Genomic DNA, 23,697 nt, shown 5'->3' on the forward strand with positions numbered 1-23,697 from the left:
CCATGGGACCTATGTTTCTTTGTGTCTGGCTTACTTCACTTAATATACTTTTTTCCAAGTCTTTCCATTTCCTAACAAATGGGGAGGTGTAATTCTTTCTGATGAAGGCACAGAATTCCATTGTGTGTGTATGTATGTATGTATGTATGTATGTATGTATATGTGTGTATATATATATGTATATGTATATACCGCATTTTCTTGATCCATTCATCTACTGCGGGGCACCTGGGTTGGTTCCATATCTTAGCTATGGTGAATAATGCTGCAATAAACATAGTTGTGCTTGTAGCTTTAGTATGGCCTTGTTTGTGATGGTTTGGGTAAATACCTAAAAGTGGGATTGCTGGGTCAGAGGAGAGCAGTATGTGGAATCTTTTGAGGAACCTCCATACTGCTTTCCAAAGTGGTTGAACAAGTTTACATTCCCACTAACAATTCAGTAGGGTTCCCTTTGTGGCCACATCCCCACCAGCATCTGTTGTTTTCTTTTAATTTTTTTGTTGTTGATTTCTGTTGGTAGTAGCAATCCAGGGGTTTGAAGTCAGGACCTCATGCTTGTTAAGCAGAAACTCTACCATTTGAGCCATATCCCCCACAATCTCTTGCTTTGATTTTTCAGGTATAGTGCTGCATGTTTTCTCTGACTACATTTATCCTACTACATTATCCAGCATAGCTAACACCACAGTAACATGGAACTTACTCTATTGGTGGTGATGGGGGTATCTCACTATGTTTTTGCTTAGAGCTCGTCTCAAATTGTGAGCCACTTAACCTCTGCCTCCTGAGTAGCTAAAATAATAAGCATGTGCCACCATGCCCAGCCTACTACCTTTTCTATTCTTATTAGTCATCATTTCAATTTTTCTTATTTACAATACATTGTTCTGCAACTAAATAACACAGATAAATGTCTACTTTTTTCCAACATCCTCCAATAACTAAAACATCTTATTCTGCAATCTATATACTCTCTCTCTCTTTGTTTTCTCTCTCTCAAAGGCCCTGCAGATTCAGATATCAATAATCACAGGTACCTGCTAATTTCAAACAAACTACTTAAGAAGATGAAAAGAGAGCACACTGTCAAACAATGAGAGTTGAGTTTTAGTCTTACCATAGTCTTTAATGAGCTCCTGGATCTATGCAATAAGTCATTTAACTAAACTAAATCTCCATTTTTCTCTTCTGTTCATCTAAGAAAACTACCTGACCCACTTGCTTCCTTGAAAAATATCATAACCTGAATAATGAATATATCTTGAATAGCATAAAGTACTGTTAAAGTGTGATAGTGATGACATTGGTGGCAGTAGGGAACTAAATCTTAAGGCTCCAATATCTTCCAAAGAAACCACCAGTACAATGCAAAAGTAGACTAGGTTTTTAAATTTATGAACATAAAAAAGACATCTAAAAACTGACATCCAACTTGAGATATACCAGCAAAGGGTGTGGTTACACAATCTGAAGTACCTAAATATAAAAGGTAATGCTGTTGAAAAGCCTGCATTTTTTCAACCATGTCAAAACAAAACAGAGCCCTAAATAGTTAACTAGTATATAAGAAGACATGCAAGCTCACTGTTAAAGGAATTCAAAGTAAAACACAATGTCTATACAGAAGTCTGAAAAAATTATATATTTTAAAAGTACATCCCAAGGATATCACCCATATCTGACATTTAAACATGGAAGCGAAATAGAAGCAGAAATCAAGAATAACACTAGAATAAAATGAGTGAAACAAAAGAAGAATCACACAGAAATGGATGAAGGCAGCATGCCATCAGCTGAGGCATAGAAATAACTAAATGCTCTCTACTCACAATCCATTTCAATAAATCATACAACTGTAATATCATAACCCCATGAAGTAATATAAACTCATTATAACTCATAAAAACACTCAGGAACTATTTATTCTTCACAAGGGGAAACAAAAGAAAGGTGGAAGTGTTTTCCTATAGATTTTTTTTACATGCAGAAAATGAGTACTTAACAGAGTAAGAGAAGACTTAAAAAAAAAGAAGTATCTGGCATCAGACAACCTAATATCATCAAAACAAAATAGCTGCCTAAGACAAGAAAAAAAAGGAAAATACTTTGAAATTAAGTACAGCTCTCATACTTGACCATAGCCACCAAACAAACTATGGATAAAAATAACTTTGAAAGCAAAGCAAAGATCCTAAAAAGCTCAAGAAGACATATATTTATGATGATACAAAAAAAGCCAAATACAACTCAATGGTCTCGCATCGAGCTGTTTGATGTCACATTTATAAAACATCTGGATGATTAACTGAATTTTTCAGTTCCATCTGGTTGTTTACATGTCTGTAAACATAGCCACAGACATCAATATGAACTCTTAACACTTTCCAAAAACAGTATCAAGAATTACAGTGCTATATGGCTTTTTATTTGAAACATAATAACCTGCTCACACATAGAAAACAAAATGCTAATCCTAATGGCTTTGATGACAACAAAAATTCCTTTTACCTGCAGCAGATGGTAATTCATACCTGTAATTTTTTTGTATATTGGTTGAACATAAATGTCACACATTCATTGATGGCACCTGTTCTTTGAAGAAGGAGCAATCCTTTGGGAGTGGCAGCAAAATTGAGTAAATCATCTAACAAATTGTCTTCCCAAGCCATACTGAAACAGGTAAAAAGAAATGTAGAGCTGCTCTTAATATAATCAAAACTGGAAACATTTCAGCTCAACATTCAATAATTAATTTGTAGAGTACGCATTGGTTGTTAAATCTCAATAGATATTTTTAAAGAGACAAAAAAGAATGTTTTCTTCGATGGTGGATTCTTTTACAACTTCTCTCGCTCTAATTTTCCTCCGATGAGTAAATCAATTATTAACCATGTGTATCAGAAATTATATTGCACCTGTGCTCTCATCCAACCCTGATTTCATTCTACTCCTTGTTAGAATTCTGCTGGGCTTGTATTCCCCAAGCCTCAACACTAAGGTATTTCTGTACATTCTTTTCATTATAAAGTGTCTGATTTCTGATTTTCTAAATCATATTATACTTGCCATTTTTATTTTTATATGTTTTATCTTACTTCTAAGGAATAGCATCGTTATTTTAGAACACATCTGTAGGGAAAATCAACAATTTCCTTCAGAGAAAAACCTATCAAGATTCTCCAGGCAAAGAGAATGAGAAGAACTTTTCTATTTTTTTTGGGGGGGGGGGGGTCCGGTTGTGGGGCCTGAACTCTGGGCCTGGGCGCTGTCCCTCAGCTCTTCAGCTCAAGGCTAGCCCTCTTCCACTTGAGGCACAGTACCACTTCCAGCTTTTTTCTTTTTGCTTATGTGGTGCTGAGAAATAGAACCCAGGGCCTCTTGCATGCAAGGCAAGTGCTCTACCACTGAGCCACTTTCCCAGCCCTAGAAGAACTTTTCAAGTGCATTGTTAGATAATACCTACCTAGGGGGGAAAAAATCAACTTCACCAGCCGGGCGCTGGTGGCTCACGCCTGTAATCCTAGCTACTCAGGAGGCTGAGATCTGAGGATCGCGGTTCAAAGCCAGCCCGGGCAAGAAAGACCATGAGACTCCTATCTCCAATAAACCACCAGAAAACCGGAAGTGGCTCTGTGGCTCAAGTGGTAGAGCACTCGCCTTGAGCTGAAGAGCTGAGGGACAGCGCCCAGGCCCAGAGTTCAAGCCCCACGACCGACAAAAAAAAAAAAAAAAAATCAACTTCACCATTTATTTAAATTAAGAACAGTCCTTAAAGTTCTACCTAATTATTACCTTTTTAGACTTTGCAAAACTTTTAATTATAAAACTGAAAGAAAATCTGAGAACATGTCACCAGACCTGTTTAAAAGTCTGACTTCATATCCTCTTGATATTTGTAAAAAAAAAAAAATACACAAATTAAAATGTTATATAAATGCTGATTTAAATCCTTTTCAAATGCCAAAACCTAATTAAGCTGAACTCTTACCACACTTAGAAATAAGTTATAATTTAAGTATGTAAGGATTTCACTGGCATTTGAACACTCCAATTAACTTTCCAACTTTAGTATTTGCTAATTCCTCAAATTTCCTGGAAACTCTAAAATATGTCAAGTTTCCCAACCCAATGTGTAAACAGAAGATGAAATAAAAATACTGAGTACTTTTTAAAGGTTACAAATGTCACATAATTTTCCTTGAGCAGGTATGTATACATTTTTGCAATTTTTCCACAGGATTCTCTTACATTTCACTAATTTTAAAATTATCTCAGCCAAGATAATAAATAGATGACTGACAATTGTACTTACATGTTTTGAGATTCCTGACTTACTGAACGAATAGAATCAGAACCTTCCACAGGAGTAGGAATCCTCTCTGATAGCAAACTTGTCTAAAAATTACAACAGATTGATTTACTTTACTTTTTCAAATGATAGCACTACTTATGAGATCTTTGATTCTGCATTCTGGGACCACGATCCTTAATGTGGTTAAACTAATTAGGTTATTTAGGTTCTTTTTGTACATCACTTTTACAATATATATATATATATTTTTTTTTTACTTTTTTTTTTTTTGTCGGTCATGGAGCTTGAACTCTAGGCCTGGGCGCTGTCCCTCAGCTCTTCAGCTCAAGGCAAGCGCTCTACCACTTGAGCCACAGTGCTACTTCTGGTTTTCTCACAGACTTTCCTGCCTGAGCTGGCTTTGAACTGCAATCCTCAGATCTCAGCCTCCTGAGTAGCTAGGATAGCAGGCGTGAGCCACCAGCACCCGGCACAATAGAATTTTTTAAATAAATAAATAATTTGGATCAGGTGGAGTGGTGCATATTTGTAAACCCAACATTTGGGATGCTAAAGCAGGAGGGTAACAAGTTCTAGACCAGCCTGATCTATACGGCAAGTTCCCAGGCCAGCCTGGTCTACCTAGTAAGAACCTGTCACTATGAAACAAACAAACATTAGATTACATGCTTTTTAAATGTCACAAAAATATTTCATAAGTGGGCCACATGAAATGGTATGCATCTTATAAATGGCTATTATTACTTTATGTTGTTAGTTATCCATAACAAAACCCACTTTCCTCTACACATTGCTCAGAAATAGGTTTTGATCTAAATTAGTCTTTGCAAAGAGAAGGCAATGCTTCTCCTACCAGAAGAAAAGACTTTGTGGAACTCTGAGAAAAACTTAGAATCTTGTTTCACTAAAAGGAGTTACTGCAGACCTCCCATGTCAAATTTAGTGGCAGAATGTCCCAAGTAGTGATGCTTAACAAGTGATATTTGCGCAGTATGATAATCATTCACACTATGCTATTATAATGAAACCTGTAATTCAAATAGACATCTGCAAGAGGGAAAAAGGAATTTGGAAATACATACCTTCTTCCATGCCTTTGCAATAGATTCATGCAAACTGTAAGGAAGTAACACCTGCAAACCTTCACATGTACCATATATTTGCCGACACACGGAAATAAAAGCTCCTTTAACCACAGGTAACATTTCGGAACCAGAAAAGATGGAAATATCTTCATCAAGAAGCTTCTTCGAAAACTGGGCGATTATATGAGCACCTGTAGAACTAAAAGATGACATCAGAAATGTGATAGTGATATACAGTGATGTGCTCTGAGTAATAGCACTCACGTAGACTTCATAAAGCACTACTCAAAAAGTTAGCCCCATCACAACTGTTCATTAATTAGTTCACTTTTAATTGCCCTAAGAAGCTTTGCACAGCATGTCATGTGTAGGGATGAGAAAAGTTTCAGTAGAATTGGGAAAAGAAAATCCACACAGGAAAGAAGCAGGAAAGCTACATGCACTTACAAGGTGACAGATGCCAGGTAGTCAAGTCTGGACATTCTCAACTTTTCAGGGAAAACAGTCTTAAAGTCTCCATTATAAGCATTACTGTACACTTCTCATACCTGTATGTCAAAGGCTCAAACACTTTTACTTGGAGTAATAGGTTAAGTCATAAGAACAATGGGTAAAAATGCTCACAATTCCTCATATCCCACTAGTCAGCCCAAATCAAATTTCTCCTGACTATATTAAAAATAGTTTGTCCATGTTAAAGTTCATGCAAGTACTGTTTGAATGTTTCACAAATATACATGTATATTGGAAAAAATGTTCTCTCCACATAAATGCTACAAATGTGATTGATAATTTCACTCATTTTGATGTTACCTTTTTAATTTTGCAGCTGGGCAATTAGTACACAAAACAGCTATGTGATTCCTATATCATATCTAACATAGTCACTATATAGTATCTTTTCTCCCTCCATACATGTTTCTCCCATTGTTTTCTTTTTTTGGGGGGGGGGTCAGTTGTGGGGCTTGAACTCTGGGCCTGGGCATAATATGCTGTCCCTCAGCTCTTCAGCTCAAGGCAAGCACTTCACCACTTGAGCCAGAGCAGCACTTCTGGTTTTCTGAGTGGTTTATGGAGATAAGAGTCTCCCAGACTTTCCTGCCTGAGCTAGCTTTGAACCATGACATCCTCAGATCTCAGCCTCCTCAGTAACTAGGATTACTGGTGTGAGCCACCGACACCCAGCTCCATTTTTCTCTTCTTTCCCCTAAAATTATTTTCATGTTTTCAGATTATCCAGTCATAATTTCCTCAAAGAATATAAACATACTAGCATTCTAGAAGCATTTTTCTCAGATTTCTCTTTTTACTTACTATATACTGGAGATAAGAATACAGCATTTCATAAAAATATAGCTAATTCTTGCCGTGAGCCGGTGGCTCACGCCTGTAATCCTAGCTACTCAGGAGGCTGAGATCTGAGGATCACGGTTCAAAGCCAGCCCGGGCAGGAAAGTCCGTGAAACTCCTATCTCCAATAAACCACTAGAAAACCCAAGTGGCGCTGTGGCTCAAGCGGTAGAGCGCTCACCTTGAGCTGAAGAATGCAGCGACAGTGCCCAGGCCCAGAGTTCAAGCCCCATGACCGACAAAAATAAATAAATAAATAAATAAAACATAGCTAATTTCTTTTTTACAGATGCACAGATGCTCAATGTTCAATTGTGTGAATATAATTTAATGAATCAGGCTTACTACCAGATATTTGAGATTATTTCGGTCTCTTGCTAATAGAATAACCAGAACATATACTTTTAACTGCACAAGGAAGGTTCAGGAAAAAAACATTCCCCTTTTTATATTAGTATATAATAATACAAAATAAAAGGGTTTATTATATTTCATATAATGTATAATGTACTTTGATCATGTTCACCTTTGAAATATCACCACTTACTACACCTGTTCCCCTTTCTTCTAGTCTCTTTCTATTGCAAAATAGTTCTTTTATTTCAAATATTTTTAAAATCTAGAATCTACATATTAATAGAAAACATGGGATATTTGTCTGAGTTTAGATTATTTGACTTAACATGACAACCTCCAACCTCCAGATCCATCCATTTTCCTGAAAACATGACTCTATTCTTCTCTATAGATGCATACCACACACACACACACACACACACACACACACACACACACACACACACACACACACACACACACACACACACACACACACACACACAGTGCATTTTTTAACCATTTATCTGTTGATAGGCATCTAAGCTAATTCCATAGCTTGGCTATTGTCAGCATTATTTCAATAAACAGGGGGTGTTGATATCTCTATTATATAAAGACTTTAATTCTTTCTGGAATTATGCCCAGAACAAGTATAGCAGGATTATAGGGTAGTTATACTTCTTTTTTTGAGAAATCCCTATACTGATTTCAATAACCAGACTAATTTACATTCGCAACAACTGTGTATTTTCCTATTTGCTATCATTTCTTGATTATTTGCTCTAAACAGCCATTCCAACTGGCGTCAAATGGAATCTCAACATAGTCTGTTCACAGCTAGTGCTCTGCCAACTATGCCACACCTTCAGTCCATCAAGGTAGTTTTGATCTGCATTTCTTTTTTGGATAACAATGTTAAGCATTTTTTTCTTATATTTATTGCCATTTGTAGTTTTCCTGGGAATTGTCTGTTCAGTTCATTTGTACATTTATTAATTAGATTATTTGCACCTTTAGTGTCTCATGTTTGGAAGCCTTTGTATATTCAAGATTTTTGGATGAATACCAGGGAAAATGCTTCTCCCATTCAGTAGGCCGTCTCTTTACCCTGGCATTTGGTTCCCAGGCTGTCCTGAAAGCTTTTGTCAATTCCTGATTGTATTTCCTGAGTTATTGGAGTCAAATTCAGAAATGTTTGTCTCTGTCTGAAGTGGTTTCCTGTAGTCATTTCAAATTTTCATGTCTTCATGTGAGAGATAAGGATCTAGGTTCAGTCTTCTAAATGTGGACATCCAATTTTCCCAGTACCATTTTCACAAAACCACCTTTTCTCCACTGTTTTGGGGATCTTGTCCAGAAATAGATGGCTATAACCATGCGGGTCTTATTTCTGGGTCTTCTATTTCATTGGGTAGACATGTCTACTTTGTGCCAGTACATTGCTGTTTTACTACCATGACTCTGTAATGTAATTTGAAATCAGGTATTGTGAAACCTCCAGCATTACTCCTTTGTTTTGGATATTTGGGGTCTTTTGTGTTCTTTGAGAATTATTCTTCCTATTTCTATGAAGAATGTCATTAAAATGTTAATAGGGGTTTCACTGTAGCTGTAGATCACTTTTGGTAATATATACATTTTCATAAGGTTGTGCCTCCCATCCAAAAACATCAGGAATATTTCCACCTTCTGTGATTTCTTCTAAGAGTTTAATGGAAAAGGGTCTTCAAGTATACATACCATATTTGAAGAGGAATAATTTAACCTCCTTTCCTATTTTTATTTCTTTTTCTGGTCTTTGTTTCTGAATAAGAATTCAATACTATGTTTATTAGGAGTAGAGAACTGTTAGACAGCCTTCTCTCAATCCTAATTTTAGAGAAAATGTTCCCAGGTTTTCCCTCATGCAATATAATGCATAGATAGCCTTTATTGTGTTAAGGTATGTCCCAGCTTCTTCAGGGCTTTATCATGAATGAATGTTAAAATTTTGTCAGAAAATTTTTCTACATCTATTTAGATGATCATGTGGGGGGTTTTTTGGCCTTGATTCTATTATGTGCTGTATTACACTTATTGATTTCTATATGTTGAATCATTATTACATGCCTAGAATGAAGCCACCTCATTATAGTATATGATATTTTTAATATGTTATTGAATTCAGTATCCAAGAATGTTATTGAGGATTTTTTGGTCTATTCATCAAACAAATTGGCCTGTCATTTTCTCTTTTATTATGTCTATTCACATGTGGCATCAATTCAACGGTAGCTTTGTACAATGAGTTAGAATCCTTTCATACTGTGGCCAAAATACCTGAGAAAGAGAGATTGATTTTAACTCATAATTTCAGAGGGTTTGGTCAGCAGTCATTTGATCTTAGGGTTTGAATAGAATATCATTATAGAGTACATGGCAGTGACAGACAGGCAGACAGACAGACACAGGGTGTCAGGAACTTATCTCACTGAACTACTTCCTCTCTCGGGTGCCAGAACATGATATTTCCAGAGCCTCCCAAATAGCAATACCAGATAAGGACCAACTCCTGAACAGATGAGTGTTTTCAGAGGAACACATCATAGCCAAATGAGAACATTTTCCCCTGACTGAAAAAGCATATGCCCATCTTATAATATAAAATATATTCAGTCCATTTCTGTGAGCCCTATAGTTATAACAGTTCCACCAATGTTTGAAAGCCCAAATTCAAAATCTCTCTCCTGAGACTCAAGGAAAACTCATAGCCCTGAGCCTTTTTAAATTATACATACTTCCAAAAATACACTGAGAGTAAACACTGTCATGCCAAAAAGAATGAGTGGAGGAATATGTCTAAAGCAGGACCCAAACACAACAGAGAACACATTACATACTGTAGCTCCATTTCTAGAATTGGGAGCATATGCTGTCATAATCTGAGCTCCAAAGAGCTTAGGCAGCCCTGTCTCTATATCCTTTATACTTTGCACACTTTGCTTCTCTCTTGGGCTGGCTCCACTTGTTGCCTGTGGCTTTCCTCAGCAGACATTCTGCAGTCCTGACATTGCTAATCTCCTGGTGTTTCCAATGCAGCTCAGGCTTCACTCACAGCTTCACACATCACTCTCTCATAGGACATTGTGTGGCCTCCCAGGCCTCCTCTGGAAATCTGGATAGAACCCCTCATCTTGACTCAACTCTTGGAATCTCCATTCCTGCAAAAACAGCATCACCTAGATTAAGTCAAAGTCTGCTGACACCTTTAAAAAGAATATCTAGGCCCCTTTGGCAAAGGCTGTAATGGTGTTTGTGTGCTAAGTAAGGTTGGAGATATACTTCCTGAGTAGCCCTGTTCTAGTAGGGAGCTCAAGAGAATATTAATGACCCAAAGATTCACTTTTTGAAAGGAGTGTAAAGTTGATAAGCCCCTGGTCAATACAAGAAACCATTCATATCAAAATAAAAGAGGGCCATCACTACTGGTCCTACAGACAAAAAATAGTATGCGGTATTTACAACTGTGTGCCCACAAACTGGAGGTGTTTATAACTGAGCTACTTCCTCACCAAACACAATCTGCTAAAACTCACACCAGAAGAAAGAAGCATTCTGAATAAGCCTGTATCTTTTAAGCAAACTGAGTCCTTAATAAAAATATAAGGCACAAGGCTCACATTTGTTCATCAGTCAGCTTGAAAAGATACAAAGAAAAAACTTAATCAGTTCTTTACAATCCCTTCCAGAGAACAGAAAAAGAATGAGTGGTTCCTAACTTACAATATCAAAACGTGACAATGAAAGTAGAGACAGATAGTAGAGACAGCTATCATTCATCCATGTGTCAGAAATCTTCCAGAGACAGCTATCGTTCATCCATGTGTCAGAAATCTTCAAGAACTCCAAACAATGTGTACCAGGAATTATTCATCACTACCAAATAGGATTTATCATAAGCAGGTAAGTCTACTTTAACATTCAAAAACTTAAAGTAATCTATCACTTCAACAGGCTAAAAAAGAAAATGAACATTTGCTGCAAAGTTATTTTCAGAGGCAAAATTCTACATAAAATCTGATACCCATTACCAAGGAAAATATTTGTGAAAGTTATGGTAAAATAAGACAAACAGGATAATACAATTATTTGAAATAATGCTCCATTCTGTACTCACCTAGAAGAATGTCAATGATAACATAAAAACTCAAATTGCAGAATATATCTAAAATGCTACCATTTTAGATAGAGTAGGTAAAAATGTGCATGTATGTGTGCACATTTAAAAAGTCTAGAACTTTGGACACCAAAAGGTTACCATTGGTTACCACTGGCTAAGGAAGGAGTTATGGCAGAGAAGGAAGAAGTGAAAACAGTTAAAATAGCTAGCTTTTCTTTGAGTACCTTTTTTTGTTTGTTTGCTTTAAATCAATAATGTGCAGCTTTGGAAGTTTGCAAGACAGTGTCTCAAGGAGAAGACCAAAAAAAAAAGACAGATAGTGGAAGGCATCCCATATGGAGTTAACCATCTTAGTCTTATTTCAAAATATTATATTAAAATTATTTAGCATGTTATTTGTGGCTGGTCAGGGAACCTAACTATATTTGATATGATTACCCAGATTTACAATGTAGGTAAATACCTTTCTTCTTTAGAAGAATGCACATTTTCTCCATAAAGAAGTAAAATAAGTCCTTCTTCTGCAGAAGCAACTCTTGCCAAGATATCAGCAATGTGAATTAAAGCTGCTTCAGAGCAATTTGGAGCACCCTATGCATTAAAAAGATAACAACAAATCATGTGATTTTATAACATACCAAGGTAGTATGTAGTCCAATAAAAGTTACATTACCACAACCAAAACAACCCCCCCCCCAAACATTCACTTTAATGATTTGCTTTGCTTGGCTGTGAAATAATATGATGGAATTCAATGTGTCATTAGATATATTATTTTACCAGCACAGCTGATGAGGTAAAAAATTCAGGTTTTCATCTAAACTAGTTCTTGAAAATGGCTCTTCTATTACATTGCTGTGTATACAATTCTGCTTAGCAAATGTAGTAGCTCCATGTATTTTCCGTCTGTCCAGGACTCCTCACCCACTGAGCACCTGAATACCACCAATTTGTCTCCTAGCCAAAACTCTCTATCAGTGAGAAAATAGACCACACCAACTTATTTCTTCACTATAAAAAGAAATAGTAAAATGTCCTTGCTATCATATAGCAAAACAGCACAAAATAAATATCATAAACTGGAGAATGATGTCAACACTGGAGCCCATTTACACTAATGCCTGTTTTTTCAGAGTGTGCTAGTTCTTAACACAGATGCCATATCTACCTACATCATTGTTCTATAATAAAATTTAAAGTACACATATATATATATAAAGTATATATATATAAAGTATATATATATATATATATTGCAACAAATATATTCACAAATCTGATAGAGTAACTTAACAAGGGATGTCAGGTATATTCTCTTTATAATATGTAGAATTAGCTACCAAATTATATTCAGCAGTTGCATATTTTCATATAAAATACTCTTTATATAAAAACTTGTCTACCTAGGTATTTCCTTTATGTATTTCCATATAAATAGATATTTATACATATACACATACATGAAAATACTGTATAGTCTCTAACATATAGAAACTTACACTAGTTTTAGAACTTTGTGATCCTCATTTTAAATACTATTGACCTCCAAGTCTCGTTCTCCTATTCAAGAGGCTCCAGCATAGAACAATGATATAGTTAGAAGCGGCTCAAGCGGTGATATTCTTAGTATTAAACAGGATAGCAAAGGTCTACTGTGGTCATAGGACTAGTCATGGCCTTAAGAATATAAGTACTGCAATATAAGTACAAGTGCAAAAATAAACACAATGGGGACATGGAGTAAAATACCTTAGTTGTCAAGGGAGAAAGTGTGTGACAGCCCACCAAGGTATGGGCAAATAAGGGACATGAACACTGAAGACTGCACAAAACAGATACAAAAGGGCTCAACCTCTCAGCCTTTTGATGCAGTTAAGGTTAAATGTCCAGCCTTGAGCAAGTCACTTTTTTTTTAGCCTCAGTAGTGATTAAACTACATAAAGTAAGGGATTAACACTACATTAACTGTAACAGACATGCATATGTGTCAAAAATGGGATTATACACAAGCTTTCTTTCTGAGATAACACTTTAGGAAAATAATAGTATTTCCACAGCCTATAAAATTGTCATCAAAAAGAAAGATATTCACAAGATTCATTACATTTCTAAGACAAATGGCTTTCTAGTGCAATTTTTCTAAGTCCTTTGCATCAAGAGGTCCATGTCGGATTAGAAAATAATTACGATGTGATATATATAGCCTCCTACCTTGTCATAATTAATAAGTAAACTAATTGCAATCGCATAAACTATGATTTAACAAGTAAAAAATGTGTATCAGCAAACAATGCATTCATATTTGAAAATATGTGTTTAAATATTTCAAATATGTCAAAAGTAGAATGCTACCCAATAGTCACAATTATCCAGTGAAAATACTGGAATTCTGAGTAAACAATACCAACCTCAATTCCCTTCATCAAGTTGTGGATAGGCTGGAGAAGTGTGTCTATCACCGTGGTGTTATACAAGCATTCAACTGCACATTCTTTTTGGTCACAGAGTATCTGTAGAACTTCAGTCACCATGCTTGCAGGGGAATACCTTTCTGACAAAGAAAATTATTGGAAAAATTAAAAATGTAGTATTATGGGGTTGGGAATATGACTTAGTGGTAGAGTGCTTGCCTAGCATACATGAAGCCCTGAGTTTGATTCCTCAGTACCATATAAATTAAAAAAGCCAGAAGTAGCACTGTGGCTCAAGTGGTAGAGTACTAGCCTTGAGCAAAAGAAGCTCAGGGACGGTGCCCAGGCCCTGAGTTCAATCCCCAGGACTGGTAAATAAATAAATAAATACTACTTATTGCTTTTAATTATGTGTTAGTATGTTCTAAAAATTCAACATCCAAGATAATCTAATAATTCAAAATCATATAACAACACACCACAAAAATTACGTCTTGATAAAGTTGCAGAGCTTCTGCAGGGCAAATGACATAGCTAGCAAGATCAATAGAAAGCCCACGGATTGGGAGAAGATCTTTACTAGCCATACAACGGACAAGGGTCTCATATCTAAAATATACTTGGAACTCAAAAAATTAAATCCCCCAAAAACAAATCCTCAAAGAAACAACTGCCCAATAAATAAGTGGGAGAAAGACTTAAAGAGAAACTTCTCTGAAGAAGAAAGAAGGATGGCCAATAGACACATGACGAAATGTTCAACATCCCTAGCCATAAAAGAAATGCAAATCAAAACAACATTGAGGTATCACCTCACTCCAGTTAGAACAGCAAAAATCAAGAACTCTAACAACAACAGATGCTGGAGGGGATGTGGACAGAAAGGAACCTTACTTCATTGTTGGTGGGAATGTGAATTTGTTCAACCACTTTGGAAAGCAGTATGGAGGTTCCTCAAAAGACTTCACATAGAACTCCCCTATGACCCAGCAATCCCACTTTTGGGCATTTACCCAAATGTTTACAAACAAGACCACACTAAAGCTACCAGCACAACTATGTTTATTGCAGCATTATTTACCATAGCTAAGATATGGAACCAACCCAGATGCCCCTCAGTAGATGAATGGATCAAGAAAACGTGGTATATATACACAATGGAATTCTATGCCTCCATCAGAAAGAATGACATTGCCCTATTTGTTAGGAAATGGAAAGGTTTGGAAAAAATTATATTAAGTGAAGTAAGCCAGGCCCAAAGAAACATAGGTCCCATGGTTTCCCTTATTTGCAATATCTAGTAGATGTATGAGTCAAGCGGAAAAGGTCAGATAATGTGATGTCAGGAAAATGAACCCTTAGATGTGTATTTTAATGTTTTTTTCTTTCATGCATGTATTTCTAACGCATTTATAAGATTATCTCTTTGTTGCTTTGTATGTCCCTCCCCCACAGTATAACCCCTGCTTGCACTATATTTGATGTCAGTATAACTTGTGGAGGAGATGGGGAAAAACCAGTTGTTTAAGGATACAGGTGGACCTGTTGCAACAATGAGAAGTACAAGTTGTCATGTCCAAAACGAGCTTTACAACGTCGGTGCGGGGGGGGGGGGGGGGGAAGGGGAGGGAAGGAGAAGGATTGGGATTGGGGGGGAGGGGGAAGGCTGGGAAGGGATGTGAAGGGTAAACAAAGGAGGCTGCAATGCTTGGTAAGAAATGTACGCATTATCCTTCCCATGTAATTGTAACTCCTCTGTACAGTATGTTCACATATAAAATTAAATTAAATTTAAAAAAAAATTATGTCCTGAAACTTAACATCTCAATTAGCTTATCTCTGATTTCATAAAAATAGTCACTGAAATAAATCTGAACTTTTTTTCTCTTTTTTGGTAGTGTTGGGTTTAGATTTCAGGGTCAACCTGAGAAGAAGAAAACGGAAAGGGATTCAATCTTTTTTTTCCAACCAATCCAGATGAGAAACTTGAAACAAGTGATACTATCAATGAGTAAGCATTTAGCTATTCACTAATTCTTCCAACCGCCTATAACTGACAACCTGCCACATACACTGTACTAAATACTCTAGTCAGAGAAGCAAGTAATACACAAACAGTCCAGTAGATAATTACCAAAAATGTTAACAAGGGATTTTATCAAAGTGGGCTGCTAAAGATGGATGTAGCTGGGGATTGAGGATAGAAACTCACATGTGAATGGTTTAAGGCAGACAGAGCCTGAGAATCACCATTAAAATCAATGGGCTGCATATATAAATCCTACTAACTGGGCATCTATTGTAGCACTCATGTAGCCCAAAACAGATTTTTACTTTACTTTTCTTTCTTTTTTTAAATTTTATTTTATTATAAAAATGCTGTGCAGAAGGGTTACAGTTACATGAGTAAGGTAATGAGTACATTTCTTGTTGAACATTGTTACCCCCTCCTTTGTTTTTCTCCTACTATCCCATCCCTTCCCCCACCCAGAAGTTGTAAAGTTCGTTTCCCACATAGTGTTTTGTGAGTATCATGGTTGCAATGGGTCATTCTGTGTCTTGTTTCAGCATTTTGTTGTTCCCCTTCTCCTCCCCAAATTAGATAAATGTATATACAAGATGAAGGACACCGGAATCAAATACAGTGACAACAGGGAATATACCATAGGGGGAAGAACATACAAAAGAACAAAAAAAATTCACATAGTACATTAAAAACAACAGCAACAAAGTAAAAACCTCTTGTGTCCATATCTTGGGGTTAGTTTTCCTTAGTATCATCGTATATGAGCTTTTCTGCTCATCTGAGAAGATTATCCTAGACATATACTTATTATTGCAAATAAGGGAAACCACAGGACCTATATTTCTTTGGGCCTGGCTTACTTCACTTAATACAATTTTTTCCCAGTCTTTCCATTTCCTAACAAATGGGACGATGTCATTCTTTTTGATGGAAGCATAGAATTCCATTGTATATGTATACTACATTTTCTTAATCCATTCATCTACTGAGGGACATCTGGGTTGGTTCCATAACTTAGCTATGGTGAATAATGCTGCGATAAACATAGTTGTGTTGGAACAATGTTTATTGCAGCATTATTTACCATAGCTAAGATATGGAACCAACCCAGATGCCCCTCAGTAGATGAATGGATCAAGAAAATGTGGTATATATACACAATGGAATTCTATGCCTCCATCAGAAAGAATGACATTGCCCCATTTGTTAGGAAATGGAAAAACTTGGAAAAAATTATATTAAGTGAAGTAAGCCAGGCCCAAAGAAACATAGGTCCCATGGTTTCCCTTATTTGCAATATCTAGTAGATGTATGAGTCAAGCGGAAAAGGTCAGATAATGTGATGTCAGGAAAATGAACCCTTAGATGTGTATTTTAATGTTTTTTTCTTTCATGCATGTGTTTCTAACGCATTTATAAGATTATCTCTTTGTTGCTTTGTATATCCCTCCCCCACAGTATAACCCCTGCTTGCACTATATTTGATGTCAGTATAACTTGTGGAGGAGATGGGGAAAAACCAGTTGTTTAAGGATACAGGTGGACCTGTTGCAACAATGAGAAGTACAAGTTGTCATGTCCAAAACGAGCTTTACAACATCGGTGCGGGGGGGGGGGGGGGGGGAGGAGAAGGATTGGGATTAGGGGGGAAGGGGGAGGCTGGGAAGGGATGTGAAGGGTAAACCAACGGAGGAGGCTGCAATGCTTGGTAAGAAATGTACGCATTATCCTTCCCATGTAATTGTAACCCCTCTGTACAGTATGTTCACTAATAAAATAAAATTAAATTTAAAAAAAAACAACATAGTTGTGTTGGTAGCTTTAGTATGGCCTTGTTTGTGATCAGTCTCTGGGGCTTGAACTCTGGGCCTGGGCACTGTCTCTGAGCCTCTTTGTGTTCAAGGCTAGTGCTGTACTACTTGAGCCACAACACCATTTCCAGAATTCTGTGAGTAGTTTATTGGAGATAAGAGTCCTATGGACTTTCCTACCTGGGATGCTTCAAAACATGATCCACATCTCAGTCTTCTGGCTAGGATTACAGGCATGAGTTATGGGTGCCTGGCTCCGGATTTTTCTTTGAATCACAAGTTTTCCTCAGGACTTGTACCAGTACTTCCAAGGCACTTACCAAATTTTAGACAATCTGATCTATTTATTGACGTGATCTCACATTAAGTGTTTTAGACAATATGATCTACTTTATTGACGTGATCTCACATTAAGTGTTTTAGACAATATGATCTACTTTATTGACATGATCTCACATTAAGTGTTTTACTTTTAAAATGTACTGGTATTCAAAGGAAAAAGAAGTCACCTTTTACATATCAGTAATTTAAAATGTTTATATTCTAGTCAACATGCATAAGACTGAAAAGAACAAAAAAGATAAAGGTTCCTTTATTTTCTGTACCTCTCAATAAAAGAAGACTCTGAAAAGGATTGAGGTTTTGAATGTGAGTTGAAACAAGCAAGCTGATTTTTTTTTAAATCCTGGCAAGTATAAAGGACAGAAATATTAAAAGAGAACACTCTAGTATCTATCATTCAAATTTTTCTTGTTATTTCTTGAGACTCTCTTGATTTTAATAAGGAATAACATTAAAATTCTCAGCAAGACTGATTCAAAATAAAAATATTAGATTAGAAATATCTTAAAACATTAATGAACAAAATTAAACTTAAATGACTTACCTCAGAACCAATGTAATTTCTTACCAATAATTCTCTATCTTAATAAAACCTATTTACCAAACTATGTCAGACATTCAAAACACCTAGAAAATAGCATACTTAAATATTTTAGATGATTTCTCTTTCTCTATTTAAAATAAAAGCAGAATTACCTGAGTGTGCAGCTGATGTCATCTTTGAACAACTCGGTGAATAATAAATTAGTTGGGTAAAGAGAACCAACAGATCTGTGAGGGATAGTGAATCTTTACAAAGAAAAAATGGAAAAAAAATAATTATTTCTCACATATACTTACAATCTAAAAAGTTTAGTTGTATCCTATCTACATGGATGATTATATCACAATTTCTATGAAAACCTAAATTGGCAGAAAGCTACAATGTAAGACAGATGACTCCAGAACCAATTAGACAGAGTACAATAAAAGACAGCAGAGCAAATATAATAGCTAGTAGGTGAAAATACACATTTGAATCTGCTTTGGATCAACCGCTTAACAGAAACATAATAGAAAGATGGACAAATCTCACCGTGACTCTGAGATGACTTTAATTATGTGTACTAAACTTCAACCTAACCTATTAGCCCAGCTAACTTTCATATGGTTTTATAGAAAAAAGAAGTCAGCAAACATTTTCTGTCAAAGACAAAACAGTCAATATTTTAGACTTTATGGCCAAACCATTTCACCACAAATACTCAAGTCTGCTGATATAATACTAAGTAGCAAGTAAATGACTATGGCTATTTAAAAGTTTTACTAGTAAAACTCTATGACAGTGAAATTTAATATTTGTGCATCTTTCACATGTCATGAAATGACTGATTTTTTTCAACAATTTAAAAACACAGAAATTATTCTTGACTCACAAGTACACAAACCAGATGGCAGAACAGATTTGGCCTGTGGCTATAGTTTACCAAATCTTACTAAAGAAGCTTCATCAAGGTCCAAATGGATAGTTTGCAACTATGAAAATAGAAAAATTGTTTGGGGAGGAAGTGGCGCTGTAGCTCAAGTGGTAGAGTGCTCGCCTTGAGCTGAAGAGCTGAGGGACAGCGCCCAGGCCCAGAGTTCAAGCCCTACGACTATGACAAAAAAATAAATAAATAAATAAAATAAAATAAAATAAGAAAAATTGTTTGGGGAAGGAGAGTGATAGAGGAATGAGACTGATTAGAATACATTATAAACATGTGAAGAAATGTAACGAAAAATCCCTCCCCATTATAATTAATGTCAACCAATTTTAAATAAGATTATAGAAAAAGGATAGGTGGTATTTAAAGATAAATACGGGCCTATGCTATTACAGTAGAATAAATTCTTCAAATACAGTTTTGAGATAACCTGGTATATTTGGTAGGCCAAAATATATAGTCAATGTTAATATAAAATGCTAACCTATAGATAATAATCTGTAAACTTATCAGAAGCCTTTCTACTTCTAAAAAGTGCATCAATATCCTATACAATAGCAGTTCTTTAGGTGAAAGTCAGTCCTCTAGTAAGTACCCAGATATGCCTTTGTTTCCTAAAACTACACAACACAAACATGAGGACTATAAGAGACTTACATAGACAGCCTTTTCTCAAGGAGTTCACAGTTAGGAAAATAAATAGAAAGAGTTAGAATAAAAATAAGCAAAAAGAACTAACCAAACCAGTATTCAAAATGAATATTCTTTACAAAAGGAGGGCCACCAAATTTTAGCACTTATGATATGATTTCATAAGGTTCACAAGCTAAGAATAGATTTCACATTTTTTTTAATGTGTCAGGGTCCTCAAAGTATGCTGAGATTCAGCAATTTATTAGGAAGATTCACAAGATTCAACACAGAGTTGTACTCATGCTATGCCCTCTTTCAATAAAAGGATGCAAAATAAAACCAAAGGGAAAAAAATATACAGAATAAAATAATCACAAGCTAAGAACAAACTTTTCCTAGCCTTGTCCTGATTAATTCTTCCAGCAATAAGCTGTGATATCACATGTGAGATGTTGCCTACTAAAAAACTTTATTCCAAGTCGAAGCATCCAAGTTCTTTACAGGTGGCTAAGCAAGGAAGACTCTCTGCCTACTATATTTCCAAATTCTAAACTACAAAGAAGAGAGAAGGAAGTGGTCAGAGTGAATCGCATTGTTTGCATAAACAATTCAAGCACAATGATCAGTGCACAAATACCTTAAGTATCATTATCAATGGAGGAACTAATAAGATTGTAGGTTTCCAGATGTCAGCCAAAAGCCAACCTTGAAAGGGAGCAATTCTAAATACAGCAGCCTCAAGCCAGCAATGTTTATTCCTTTTGTACAGAGGCATGCACACACACTACATACACATACCCACACACAATAGAAAAGGGGTATATAACACCACAAGTCTAAAATATTTACTATTTGGCATTTTACAGGAAAAGTTTGCTGAACCCTAATCAATACTACATTCTTAGTAGAGCTAGTATTTTTAGAGAATTAATTAAATAATCAATGTGCTAAGGATAACATCAATGTGCTATAGTTTGAATGGAAAAAAATAAATAGGATTAGGAAAAATAATAGGATGATGTTTCAACTGTTGTGTTCTCAAAACTAAACTTGATCATAAACATTCTGAGACCCATAACAGTCAGATCATTATTCCATTTTTACAAATTAAAAAACTGGAACGTCAGAGGGCCAGTGGTTTGCCCAAAAGACAAAAGATGATTTGTAGACCAGCCAGAACTTAAGAGGTCTTCTAAAATAAAGAGAGCAGTGACATTGTCTAAGAAGCATTATACTCATAACTTAACTTATGGAATTATATCCCTTTGTATAAAAATTTAATAGTAAAAATAATAATTTTTTAAAAGGTCTTCTAGTTTATATGCAAAACTGAACCAGTACATAAATAAGGTCTAGGATTTTGAAAGGCAGAAATAAACAAAACAATCATTAAAAGCTGGGGAAATAGAAAAACTTACACAGGCTAAAGTAAATACATACTGAAAACCAAAAGAAAAAATATTTAGGGGCTGGGAAGGTGGCTCCATGGTAGAGTGCTTGCCTTACATGCCTGAGGCCCTGGGTTCAATTCCTCAGCACCACATAAGCAGAAAAAGCTGGAAGTGGCACTGTGGCTCAAGTGGTAGAGCACTAGCCTTGAACTGAAGAGCTGAGGAACAGCATCCAGGCCCAGAGTTCAGGCTCCATAACCAGCAAAAAAATAAAATAAATTTAATAAATAAAGAAATAAATATTTAAAGGTGCATGAGACCAACAAGTAGTCAAATGTTCTAAAAGAGACCATATTAAATCTTCAAGTCTGAATAAAGTATATAATATATATTTTATATATATTATTTTATATATACTTATAACCATACAATTCTTACTATATCTTAACCTATTCTTAACCTATTGTCTTCTAAATGCACTTACCTTTTCTATTCTTTAGCTTTATGGGAAATAATTTTCTGCCTTGTGTATATATCAGCAATCTTCCTAAAAGGCACAGTGAGTGAATGAAATATATATACTGTAATTCTTGCCCTGAATAGTAGAAAGTTTTCTGTTTGTTCCCTTAAAAGAGAAGAAAACAATAACATGTATTTTGATGTTGTTATATTCTACAATATATTTTCAGAATATCAAATATTTTTGATATTCAGAATTACATCAAACATGGTTGGTGTAATTTTTTAATTATTTACTATTTCCTAAGATCTTTTACTCTAAATCTGAGGAAAGGCAGTCATTACGAAATTGGCTACACTCATAAAAGTATAACATACATCCAATGTCCATTCTAAAATACCTCCAAAACTGTCACCAAAAAAGGATTCAAAAAGCAAGTTAAGGGAGAGAAGACATTAATAGAAAATATTGCTGCTTAATTTTATCCATTAAAGTTAACACAAGTAGTCTTATTCAAATATTCCAATATCCAAAAAACTCTGAAATCTGAAATCTTTTTGGTCTATGACTAGTCTTATGGTTTCAGTTAAAGAATTTACTAAGAGAGAAGATAATATAAGTTATCACTGTACTCTCAAAATAACTTCCCAATTTGTAGAAAAATAGAACAGCTAAAAAAGATATGAGAGTTTCTTTCAAGAATAAGTATAAAAATCATACACAGTTTAAAATGAAGTTTATTCTTTTATAACAAGTAATATATCTAGCCAAGTGTGGTGGTACATGCCTGCAATCCAACACTTGAAAAACTGAAGCAAGATGACTGGGGTTCAATGACAATAAGCACTGTATAATAAAACCCCATCTCAAGACAAAAAAAAATGAAAAGAAAAAATGTATCACTAGAATAGTATCATAGGTAATTATAGATGGAAGAATACAAGTAGGAATAACAATACAAAATAGAAACTAGTATGCAAAAGAATCTAAGAGAAGATCCAGTCTAGTCAGTAACAAAAAAGAGAGAGAGAGAGAGAGAGAGAGACATGAGAGTCAGACTATGAAACATCTCACATAGAACATAGCTGAAAGTGAGAACTCAGAGGGCAGGCTGGAGTAGCCAATAACAAAAACTATATGTTATGTACCTTCTCCCAATAAGGTACCTGATTAAATGAGGAATACATCGGTAGGGGGAAAAGAAAACACTATATCTATTACAGATCCAACAGATTCGAGAATTGAAGAACTGCATATAGAAAAAGAATCAGCATAATGACAAATTAATTCAAAGATATGTTATAAAAAGTCATAATTACAGTGCAGCTTTTAAACTTGTAGGTGTTCATTTTATTTCATTGACAAAATTGAACTAACAGAATGCCTCTAACAGTTACTAAAAATGAAGGCATCACTCAGCTAACTTTATACTTCAATAAAAAAAATAATACTTGCCACAATACTTTGAATGTCCCACAGTCACATCAGTTTTCATGGCCTCACACAATTCCAAGTACTTGACACACTGCTGAACTGCTGTAGTTATCTGATGAAATAATAACAACTTATTAATTTTGGAAGTTTTCAGCCTAAAGACCTAAGATGGATTTTTTAAATTTTTGTTATTTTTTATTTTTATTTCTTGTTGCTGGTCCTAGGGCTTGAACTCAGGGCTTAGGCATTGCCCATGAGTAGTTTTTTGTTGTTGTATTTTTTATTGTGAAAATACTGTACAGAGGGGTTACAATTACATGGGCAAGATATCAAGCATTGTAGCCTCCTCCTTTGTTTCCCCTTCCCATCCCTTCCCATCCTCCCTGCCCCCCCCCCTCCATGAGTAGTTTTATTCAAGGCTGGCACTCTACCACTTGAGCTATAGCTCCACTTCCAGCTTTTTTGGTAGTTAATT

General features: G+C 35.5%; 1 protein-coding gene across 2 annotated transcripts in view; it reads right to left on the reverse strand.

The window, feature by feature from the left end:
- Positions 1-23,697, reverse strand: part of Tbc1d32 (TBC1 domain family member 32) — a 137,312-nt gene that overhangs the window by 78,446 nt on the left and 35,169 nt on the right. Inside the window, exons 11-18 of one of the 2 annotated variants that reach the window (XM_070015344.1) lie at positions 23,244-23,334; positions 21,813-21,875; positions 18,535-18,627; positions 13,657-13,799; positions 11,712-11,839; positions 5,398-5,599; positions 4,316-4,398; positions 2,535-2,673 (exon numbers count right to left, since the gene is read on the reverse strand). In XM_070015344.1, the coding sequence (XP_069871445.1) occupies positions 2,535-2,673; positions 4,316-4,398; positions 5,398-5,599; positions 11,712-11,839; positions 13,657-13,799; positions 18,535-18,627; positions 21,813-21,875; positions 23,244-23,334 (942 nt within the window). Of the gene's footprint in view, positions 1-2,534; positions 2,674-4,315; positions 4,399-5,397; positions 5,600-11,711; positions 11,840-13,656; positions 13,800-18,534; positions 18,628-21,812; positions 21,954-23,243; positions 23,335-23,697 lie in introns of both variants that reach the window. The other variant, XM_070015343.1, reaches the window with a different exon arrangement.

Source organism: Dipodomys merriami, unplaced genomic scaffold (assembly GCF_024711535.1).
Source record: "Dipodomys merriami isolate MVZ:Mamm:240054 unplaced genomic scaffold, mDipMer1.0.p SCAF_112, whole genome shotgun sequence".
Taxonomy (NCBI): domain Eukaryota; kingdom Metazoa; phylum Chordata; class Mammalia; order Rodentia; family Heteromyidae; genus Dipodomys; species Dipodomys merriami.